Source organism: Podarcis tiliguerta, assembly GCF_965153285.1.
Source record: "Podarcis tiliguerta genome assembly, chromosome: 1".
Classification (NCBI taxonomy): domain Eukaryota; kingdom Metazoa; phylum Chordata; class Lepidosauria; order Squamata; family Lacertidae; genus Podarcis; species Podarcis tiliguerta.
Window position 1 is genome coordinate 71551741 of NC_139534.1, and position 11540 is coordinate 71563280.

The 11540-nt window shown below is 38.6% G+C and overlaps 1 protein-coding gene across 1 annotated transcript in view; it reads right to left on the bottom strand.

The window, feature by feature from the left end:
* Nucleotides 1–734: 734 nt before the first annotated feature.
* QSER1 (glutamine and serine rich 1) overlaps nt 735–11540 on the bottom strand; it is a 36798-nt gene continuing 25992 nt past the window's right edge. The window contains exons 8-13 of the mRNA XM_083439295.1: nt 10769–10971; nt 9455–9592; nt 8811–8908; nt 7857–8009; nt 6252–6347; nt 735–5154 (exon numbers count right to left, since the gene is read on the bottom strand). Of these exons, the coding sequence (XP_083295421.1) occupies nt 5014–5154; nt 6252–6347; nt 7857–8009; nt 8811–8908; nt 9455–9592; nt 10769–10971 (829 nt within the window). The 3' untranslated portion in view covers nt 735–5013. The remainder of the gene's footprint in view (nt 5155–6251; nt 6348–7856; nt 8010–8810; nt 8909–9454; nt 9593–10768; nt 10972–11540) is intronic.

Below are 11540 nucleotides of genomic sequence, written 5' to 3' on the forward strand. Positions count from 1 at the left end.
GAGTAGGCTAAGTCTTCCAAAGTAACAAACCATTACTGAATTTCTGTAATATAAACAATAAAAGTGTGGGGTGGGTGGGTGGGTGCTGCATTGAAAAAAGCCACCAAAACCAAGACATTTCATTTCATTTGGAGCTTCTTGAGGCTATACCCCTTAAAAAAACCAACACGTGTGCAGCTGAGATAAAGATGGCAGCAACTATAATAGATATTAATGGCTTAGCAAACTCAGGTGCTGAGTTAAAATGGTTATGTAACTCAAAACGGGGCTACTGATGAATAATGGGAACGTTTGCACAAATAGAAAAAAAAAATCTTAAGCAGGTGAAACTAACGGTTGCAACACTTTCCCCCCCAAAAAAACCTTGTTGAGGAAGTGGTCATGCCTTCATTTACTGCCAATTTTTGAACCACAGCATATGCAGCAGCAGTTTCTCTCCCATGTTTTGCAACTGCACCCTACTCTTCCACCTTATAGGAATTCTGAGTTTCCAATGGCAACTTACAATGTGGCACAGCTAAATTATGTGTGAAAAGTAGGGAAATCGGCTATATGTGCATGCATGCAAGTGTTACATATATGTGAAGACTGTGGCCACCCTTTGGTCTCCAAAAGAGTCATATTTGAATCATTATACTAACGGAGTACTTTGCAAATTAACAAAGTCGCTTGCCTTAGTCACTCCCATTTTTTTCAGTTTAATGTTTTCAAGCTTAATAAACCACTAAACAGCATTTTGAAAAAAGTGTCTTTACTTTAATGAGCTTAGTAACATCAAATCAACAATACAAAAAATGTGATTTCTTTTTCTTAGCTTTATACATTATTGTGGACCACCTGAAAACTGGACTAAAAAAGCACCTCTCATTAGTCCTGGCCTAAATGTTTGCAAGACATAAAAGGATAGAGATTACTATGCGTTTTGTGAATGAAATGTGAACATTAACTTAAATAGCATTGATATATAGAAGGAAGTGCACTGTGTAATACTACAAAAATGTATGTTAGTGTAGGATGAAAAATGTTAAATTGCCATTAACAAAGCTGAAGTTACTATACACTGATTTTCAATGTCCTAGTTTTGGCTTGTTTAAATTATTTAAACTATTTAAATTATTTTAAATAGTAGTAAAATTTTAAATATTTAAAATATATTTCCTCTATGAAGACCTGTTTATTGGAAGACAGTTTGAGTTTCCTTTTTAACATATATTACTTAAAGCAAAAGGAAAATGATACAATGTTCTGTTAAAGAAGGCTGTACAATCCAGTTGTATCATTTTTGATGCAGAGGCTTAAAAGGAGGGGGGGGGGAAATAATCAAATGATATACATCATTTAGAGATGTGGAAACAAAACAAATGTTTGTTGAATTACCAATATGCAGGTCCAAGTATTTAGTTTAGCACAGTGTTATCGATTTGTTTGCTTGCCCCCACTGATAAATTAAAAAAGAATGAGAACTTCATGTTTATACATTTGAGTGGGTACTGAATATTTGGAAATCACATGCGCATCTGTAGCCAGCCAGTTCCACATTCTTGCAGTATTATGAGAATGCAGAGACACAAGTGACGAGTGTGTATCCTATTGAAATCAGCTACATCACAATCCTAAATACAAAGTGGAAGAAAGTCTGAACGGTTTCAACATATATTGTATTTAGGTGAGGTTTCAGCTGCTCAAATCCTATAAACTCTACTTATTGTAAGCGCACTGGCAATTCTCCAAAGCATATCCAGCACTCTCTCAAAATTGCTACTTGCAGGGGGGGGGGGTGTCATTGGAAGGAAGAAAACACAAGGCGGTTGTCTAAGACGAGTAACGTTCAATTTTCATCCCAGAATATTTAGAAAATGTCTCTGAGCAAATAACTGTATTTCTCAAGTAACGTTGCTGTTACTCTGCCCCTTTATAGCTACAAAACATATACCCTGAATGCAACAAATACACAATTATTGCTACAGCGAAGGCAAATTTCTTCAATCTGTTGGTATAAGATGCCTAAAATCTTCGCTTACATTTTATTTTATTTTATTTTCCCAATGGCATTTCATTCTCCTAAACTTGCTTAATTTTGGATACATAAAACACTGTCTGCCTAACATGGTGATGTTCTCTGTTGTTTACAGGAACCATGGAATATGCTTGAAACTAATTAGAGGCTTCTCAATTAAGAGAGAAATGATGGTGTGCAATTGTGCCTAGGAATATACCCAGGCCCCTACAGCTGCAGACCTTTTCCTGCGCCACAGAGTCACAGAAGACATTGGGTGTGTTCCAAGATGTCCACACTTCATGTGGGACAGTGATTAGGCCTAATAGGCCTCACCAATGCTCAACATGAAGTTGTGTACCCTAGAACAGACACTCCTTGCAATGTACAGGCATTTCTTGAAACACAGGGAGGGCAAACAAGTTGATGCAAAAGAGTTCTCTGAGGGTAGGAAGTTGAACACCCATCTAGCAATACAAAACTGTCTTTTCCGTTCTACTCCCATATTCCTGAGAAAGTTTCTTATTTACCATTCACTTGATAAAGTTGCCACCGACTCGGCACGATCCTCCCAATTACTCAGAAGTAAGTTGCAATGATTTAAACGAGACTTAGTCCTAGTTAAGTGGGCATAGGCTTTCATCCTGGGTCTACAACATGGGGCAACCCCAGCTCTTTTGTTTAATTATTAAACCAATATATGTGTAAGCTTGTGTTGAGATGTATATTACTTTGCTGTAGAAGAACACATTTTGTTTTTGCACTTTGAACCTTCAGTGACTGGTTCTTAAGTATTTCAATTCTAAAATGAGAAGTATGGTAGTATCTTCCTCCGGCTGAGCAGGCTATTTACATGATGGCCCCAAGGATATTGCATCTACATTATAAAAAGACTTTCAAATATCTTCCTAACACAACATACTCTCACAGAGCAATGCTACAGATGCCTGCTCAAAAGAAAGTCTCAGAAGTTCTACAGGGCTTGGATAAGCAAGTAGATTGCAGCCTTAATTATGAGTGAAGATGTACATTTGTTTGCAGGGAGTATGTATATATTGCTGAGGTTTCCAAGATAATTCAGCAGTATTACGCTTCTTTGTTCGCAGGTAAGATTCATGCCTGAAATGTTTCTAGGAAGAGGATCAAGATGCAGCCCTAACGCTGGTATAGTTTGAGTCTAGACCATTAGTTCTTCTACAGAACTAGCAGAGATACAGCAAAATCACAGTCACAGTAATACAACTTGGCTTTTTCAAGGCAAGTGCAGTATGAAGATATTTTAAGACAAATATCAACAAGAAATTTACCAAAATTTTCATTGCATCCCCCCTCCATCAGAAAAATGAAGTACCACCATATCCTACAATATAAAAACCTTTTGAAAATGCAGAGGTAAACCAACATAATAGGTATCAAGATCAAAAATGTTGTCCTTTGATATTTTGAAATCCTAGTTTAATTCATGATCACAGCCTTTCATTATCCTTTACAAATCTAAGGTGCAATGAACATATGTACAACTAAAGAAAATACACCATGCTACATACAAGAATATCCTGATTGGCTAGTGAATGAAGAATCCTGCTTTCTTGGCTGAAATTAAGGCACTAAGTGGCAGTGAAAGGACAAATGAATTATATATATATATATATTTATGTATATATATTATCTGACAAAAGTACAATACGTTTAGTCCTTTTACAAATCCAAGCAGAGGACTTACACATTTTGAATCCAAGACTGAGGTAAGGCATTCTGTTGGCAGATGAAGAAATTTTCCTACTGATCCGAGTTTAACACATTTGTAGTCTAAGTGGGACTACTGGTCCTACTGATTAAAAAAATAATCCAGCTGAGAAAGACAACTACAAAAGAACGTCTGAGGATTTGAAAAGGCACCAAGAAGCAAACAGTTCTGCCATTACCAATTTTTAAAAAATGTCAGCTGTGTTTAACACTGCATATATAGTCTATCCAATCATCAGTCTTCGGTATCCAGAAGAGAAATATAGTAGCTATTCAATGAAAATTTCAATTATTCATGTTATTTTAGTAAGAAATTTATTTTCATTTATCAGAAAATAAAATGCAGTGTTTAAACACAACTTAACTTATAAAGCAAACTTATAAAGTCTAGTATGTCTTATTCCTGGTTAACACTGGAGGAAACCTGTATAAACAAAAGGATCATCTTAAGATATAGTTTACAATATGAAATTAATATATAAAAATGAACAGAATTTACTGAAAACCATGAAAAGTGTATTACAAAGATACACAAAACAATTGTAAGCCACAATATTTTCTCTGTGAAAAATACAACTATTTGTGAGATAAAATGTACAACTGATTTCTTTCCAAAGGGAAAAAAAGCACAGTATAAAGAAAAATACGTTTTTCTTCAAAATAAAAAATGGGGGAAATAGTTAAAGTCATTGTTTTTCATTACAATATAATTTGACACAAAATAGCTGTCAAAGGATTGCACCAACTCCATGTTCAGCCTCCTGAACATAACAGCAGTAAAAGGAGTCCATAAAGCAGAATGATAATTCTGAATTTGTGATGGCAATTATTCATGTACAGAAATTCATGTCATATTAGCTCTGTTTGCAAAATGTAGAAGACTCTACTTGATCAGACAAATGTAAATATTTGTTTACCACCTAGACTCTTCCTAGTGTACAGAGCCAGAAAAGGCCATGGTATTTTCACCGTAGCCCAAAAATATATATTTAGTGCATGCTTTGATCATTTCAAAAATAAACCTGTCATTTCAATACAAGAGTTTACAAAATAGAAAAAAAAATCATTCTTCAGATTAAAAATGCAGTGAGGTTCATTTGTAGTTCCATTTTCATGGCAGCATAATTTTTCCACGGAACCAAGAACACCACAGATTCCTCAGACTCAGAATAGTCTGGCATGACCAGATTAACCAGAGCTTCTCTGACCTTTCAGTTTCTCATGATGAGTGCTATAGAGGGGAAAAAATGTAACATTTGGGACAGTGTCTGTTATGAACATTTCTGCTGTACATGATTCAAAAGTTCACCAAACTTCTCAAAGAGGTCTTCTACCCATTTCATATTTTTCATGCATTGCTGTACAATCTCCTCCTGGCCTAGATCTGCACTCTTCTTTTGAACGGAAGAAATCTATTGAGGAGAAATGGAAGCAGGAGATTAGTTTGCAGGTATCTATTCATTCTCAATACTCTCAGAAGTCAGAGGTCTTATGTTTTAGTGGATTTATTCAGCCACCCACAAACCACCTGTGACCAAGGGACAACCTCATAAACAAAATACAATGCACAGTATACAATACAATATGTTCCTTGGCTGAAGCTCTGTTTCTGTACTCATGAACAACCTACAATATTATTTAACGACTTTACACTCCCTGCAGGTATGCAGCTTGCAAGTACTTCTGGACCCAGTGCTGTCGCTTGAGGCTCAAGTGGCCTCGGTGGTGCAGAGTGCCTTCCACTGGCTTTGGCCAGGTTGCTTACCAGGGCAAGATGGTTTGACCATATAATACCAATCCTAGCCCGACTGCATTGGCTGCCAATGATTTTCTGGGCCCAATTCAACATGCTGGTTTTGAAAGCCTTAAACAGTTCAAGACTATACTACCTCAAGGACCGCCTCTCTCTTTATGAAGCAACTGGGACCCTGCAATCATTATTGGAGGCCCTTCTTCACGTGCCCCATCTACAAGAGGCCCAGAGGGCAGGAACACGGGAATAGTCAATTTCTGTGGTGGCTCCCCACTTGTGGAACATGCTGCCCAGGGAGGCTTGCCTGGCACTTCATTATATATCTTTAGGCACCAGGCAAAAACATGCCTTTTCTTTCAGGCCTTTGGCTAATTATACAATCTATGGCCTTTTAAATTGTGTGTGTGTGTGTGTGTGTGTGTGTGGCAGCACGGAGTACTGATTTTGTTTGTTACTATGGTATGTATTTTTGTGTATTTTTATATTGCAACCCTGTATAAAAATAACTAAATACCATAAATAAAATTGGCAAATTTTTCTTTTGTCTGAGCTACCTGCATTCATTTCAACCCACAGAAATTGTTCAATGACTTAAGAAGCTTTCAGAATAACCTTAACATTTCCTGTTCACAAAAGCTCTTGAAAACCCCATATTACTGTAACCAACAAATCTTAGTATTTTAACTAGTATAACTTCTGACAGAATCAGATAGAAAAAACTAAAAAATTGCTATCATCAACTTGATAAAAACTGACCTCAACTTTACACCTCAGAAACATGTGGTATTTGTAATGATGGAGTGAGTGATATAAAGAGCACAATGATATCTTTTCTGGATCTACAGCAAACTCCTGCAGAGAAAAATAGTTTTTATTAGGCATGAAGTTAACTATGAACTGATGAGTTTATTGGTACCAATAATTATTCCGACCACTCAGAGATAATATGCACCTGTGAATACATTCATCCACGCAAGGCCTGGGTCTAGATTAATCCTTCAGTTTGCAAATGCAACTGAGATCCAGCAGAGACTTTTGCAAAGGGGGCTGAGGGAAGCACTGCTCATTGTATTTCACCTTCCCACTGCAGTCCCTGTGCATCCTCCCACATTGTTCCAGTGGCTCTTCCACCCTCCATAGCAGCTTTTCACTGGACACAGGGGGACTGGCAAAAATAACCCAGTTCCTGTGAATGGAGTTCACCCTTCCCAGTTTATAATGGGAGCGCCGGTTAAGTGCCAGCTAACACTACCCTGCGATTCTGCGCAGTAAAGCTTAACAGGGCTTGGGATGTCGATTTCATGCCCTTTAAGTTTTACCCTGTCTGATGATGATGCCTGGGTCCTCCTCCCTCTGATGTGCTTCTCAGATATCACAATGGATGAATAGGTAAATGCTTGTTTCTTATTCACTCTCGGATTCTATATTTTCTTAGGCATTTCACCCCCTCGCGCTGAATTCCCTCTGTCCAAACATCACTGTGCAGCTGCCTTCAGTTTGCTGCTGCTGCAACTCCCCCATCTCCCTAACATTTCTCTCTCTCCCACTTCAAATTGCAGACTACTTATTTCCGTTTCCTATATTGATAAAAAAACCCATTCAGGAAATGTCTTCCATCATTTCCACCTGGGTACCTTATGATGGCATTCAGCGAAAGCAGTTCAGTGGGGAAAATATTTGCCAGATAGTTCAATGTCTAGGGCTTGCAGAGGCACAGATTTGGAACAGAGATTCGGAGAACCACTGCAGTTGCTTACCTACAGTATTAACATGTTTTGATACAGGTTGAAGTCAAATGTGAAAGCTACTATGTAGGGGTTCAAAAAGGCAACAAGGTAAGTGCAAAGGAAGCCATAAAGAAAATTGTCAATATTATCAGCCATAATGGCAGACCTGGAACCATCAGAGTTACAGTAAATCTGACTGCACATCAGCTTAGAAGTCCCATTTGAGTTCAGTGGGGCTTAGCTACTCTCAGGCTAGGTGCATGTAGGACCAAATAAAAAAAGGGGGGTGTAAGTCAGTACTTTTGTGTGACGGCTCATTCGTAAGGAAAATGAATACCTCCTGTTGTGAAATCTTTCCTTCAGAGAGCCCCTTTTCTATTCTCTACTTCAACATATTTACCTCTTTAAGAATACAATTTCTTACTGGGCTTCAAAGGAAATGAAACAAGTCAAATTTTTTTTTAAACTACTGTTAAATAATTTATGAACTTATTTTTGAAAATGCACAACTGAAAAGCATAAAGTTTAGTACCACATTTAGATAATGCATGTAAAGATGATTCTAGTAAGGATATTAGTATTCTATTAAAAATATAACAGCAAACCACGCCCAAACACTTTAAAAAACACATACCTGTGCTAATTTTGAGGCTGCTTTAGAAATCCTCAGTGTTTTCTTGTTATAAGCTTTGCCATTCATTTTGATTCTAGGAATTACATTCACTCCAGTTTTTGTTTTAGAATCTCGATTGATTACGGTCAGTTCAGGGAAGCTTTCCAAAGCAGCCTTAGAAGAGAGCAAAAAGGCAGAAATTTACAGTCTGTGCAGGATTCCACTACGTCAAATTAATAAGCAACAAATTTTATTAGAATTCTTTGATAAAATAAGTCTTTGAAAGAATGAAGGAGCAATTACTGTTATTTGAGTTCTTAAAAATATATTCAGTTAATCCTGTTCAGGTGATTTACCCAATTAAGGTAAGATATAGTTTCATATTACGCTAACTGATGTTTACAGGAAGTCTCCCTTTCATCTGAAAATGCAGGATTATAGCTGGGCATTTTTTATCTGAAGGGATAAAAATATATACAAGAAATCCAATAGGAATTTGCTCTGCTGTTTTATTTGCTTTGTATGATTAGACAGGAGGGACGCGGGTGGCGCTGTGGGTAAAAGCCTCAGCGCCTAGGGCTTGCCGATCGAAAGGTCAGCGGTTCGAATCCCCGCAGCGGGGTGCGCTCCCGTTGTTCGGTCCCAGCGCCTGCCAACCTAGCAGTTCGAAAGCACTCCCGGGTGCAAGTAGATAAATAGGGACCGCTTACTGGCAGGAAGGTAAACGGCGTTTCCGTGTGCGGCTCTGGCTCCCCAGAGCAGCGATGTCACGCTGGCCACATGACCCGGAAGTGTCTCCGGACAGCGCTGGCCCCCGGCCTCTTGAGTGAGATGGGCGCACAACCCTAGAGTCTGTCAAGACTGGCCCGTACGGGCAGGGGTACCTTTACCTTTACCTTATGATTAGACATGACTTCCCAAAAGACCTCAAGCAATGTAAGAGCAGTAAATAATTAATAAAACCACTATTGATACCTTGAGTGAACGCTCCAAGCTCAATTTGGACAGCAGCCTTTTTCTATTGTCATTTAGCATGCCATCGATTTTTCTCATATGAGGCAAAAGCAGCTCATCTGAAAAAGCAGAAAACAATGTATGATACTTCAAAGCAGAGCAAGCATTGGCCAAAAGCATAAAGAGGTAAGAAAAAGAGTCACGAACGAGCTCAGTAAAATATACCCAGATGACTCAAACAAGTTAATCTGTATTTGCAATCTATATTTCAACCTATTTTGTATTTTATATATTGGAGTTTACTGTATACAGCTTAGATAATCAGTTTGAAGCAGTATCTAAACAAGCAAGATCTCTTGCTTGCCTAGAGGCGAGGATTGAGGGGTGTGTGTATAGAAACCTGACTTCTGAATAACTGGAATTAGCCTACAATACAAAGAGACAAATTTGCCCACCCGTCTTTGCCACTGGCCCCTCTCACCACTGACATGTGGCCCCTCCCCCTAGAAGGCTGCCCCTACCAGTGATCTACAGACTACCATTTGGGACCCCTGAACTCTAAATGCTTGTGATCTCAAGCTGATGTCTTATCCGTTCCTTGAACAAAGATATCATATGGGAAACAGAAATAAGCTACACAAAGTGAAAGGTTGAACACACTGTACCATTGCTCCTCTCCAACGCCAGCATAGTATCTGGATCCAAGGCAATACTAACAAGCAGTTCCATGTAGCTCCTAAATGTTTCTTTCATAGCTCTGGTGTTCAAAAAACGAGCAATAATAGGAGCTGGAGGTGCAGTGTCTGAAATACAGCATCAGAAATACAAATATATTGTTCCAATTGCATTTTGTTTATAGGCCTAGAAATTCATTACGATTCTGGTGACCTCTAGTGACCATTCAAAGAAATGCAGATGGTTAGTATGCATTATTTTATTAAGGACTGAGCTGTTAAGATCCTTAACAGTTGAAAAAAAGCTTCAAATAATTTAAACAAGAACAACAAAATATGGATTCTTACTGGATTAGTAAGAGTTATTTATGATTATACTGCATTCAAATTCAAGCTTAAACTTTTTCTTCATTTTGGAAAATTAGCATCCTTTGCTTTGAAAACCTAAATGAAACATCTGAAAATAATATGGCTGCTACAGAAGAATTAACCAATGCCCAAAGACACTGCAAGTGCCACTTAAAATTAAATGTTAAAGAAGTCATTCCTAATAAGGACAGTGGAGTGGAGACTTGGGAGAAACCTTTCAGACTGACAGAAATTGCCAAAGGTCAAACCAATCCACAGAGTGTTACTGACCCTATAGCCAACACTGCCTGGCTCATCTCTTAGATGCCTATGTGTTCTTGAGCATGCTGTCTGCAAAGAGTTGCAAATGTGTTGGGCTTCCCGACTATGCGGGGTGCTTATACATGTATGCATGTAAGCATCCCTTCACAGACACTGAGCTCAACAAGTGAACATTTGGTAACGTTGAGCTGGGTCCAAGAGGTGCAGCCCTTTCCCTCCTCCCTATGCAAAGTAAATGTGTGCTGGCAATGTCTCCATAAGACTACTCATCCTACGTTATGAAGCAATATAAAAAAAAGTTGCCGTCTTCACAAATGGTGGCTTTGAAATGTTCACAATTACCATGCAACAAAATGGCAAATGACATTTTGTGACGCCATGATTCTACTAAAAGGGGGTAGGAAGAGCAGCACCAAAAGCAAGAGAAGTCATGAAAGAGGCTGAGCCTCAAAGTGGTGCCAGTAATAAATCTTTACAAAATATAGTTTTTGCAAAATAAAGTCCAATGTGTTTCAGTTAAAAGCAACCTTCTTCAGGGCACTTATTAAGAATGAGGTTTTCCTATCAAGTTAGCACCTCTCCACCAAGTTTTGCTGAGAAATTTGCAAAGCTTCTTAATTTTTTTGGAAGGTATTAGATAATCAGAACACCTAGTCTTGACATTGTGGCACTTACCTTCCTCGTCACTCTGGAGTTGAGGGGCAGGGGGCAATTCTTCTTTCCATGTTTTCCGTTTCTTTGGTGGTGGTTCTGCCTTTATCTTTGGCTGCTTAGCTTTGGGTTTCACTACAGAAACTTTTGTTGTTGCAGGGGTAGTTTTTGATGCTGGAGGCTCAGGAGATTTGTTGATGCTAGTGCTTGGCTTACAATGGACAGGCCTACAAATGGAAAGCGAGAGGAAATGAATTAACCTCATTTAGGTTATTCATTAATTTAACCTCTATTATTCTCTCTGCATTAATGCCTTTATGGACTTTTACTCCATTTTCACCTGCAGACAAGCACAATTGTTTAAATGATCTAACTACTGGGAAAGATCCACTGCAGCGTGAGCAGACCTCTTCCACTCATACAACAGGGCTTCTCCTTCTCATCCTCCCCCTGGACTCTGCACCCACCCAAAAAACAAATCTCCTCCAGAAGGGTGGAGCAGCTGATTTTGAGAGCACAGTGAGAGGAACTGGACGAGGAAGAAGTCCTGTTGCAAAGCAGGTTTCCATTGTGCAAGTGAGTGGTCATGATTAGATATAGCACACCAGTTCTCAAGATCTTGTTAGCTGGTAATCTGATGTGTTCAAATTTACTCATGCATACACCAGGTTGCTCCTACCCAACCATTAGATGCCGAAAGATTAACTAGTAGAATTTTGTGGTGAATGGGAGAAAATAGGAATGTCGCTTCTCATTTAACAGCAATCAAGCTCCACAGAAGGAACTAAGAGGAAAC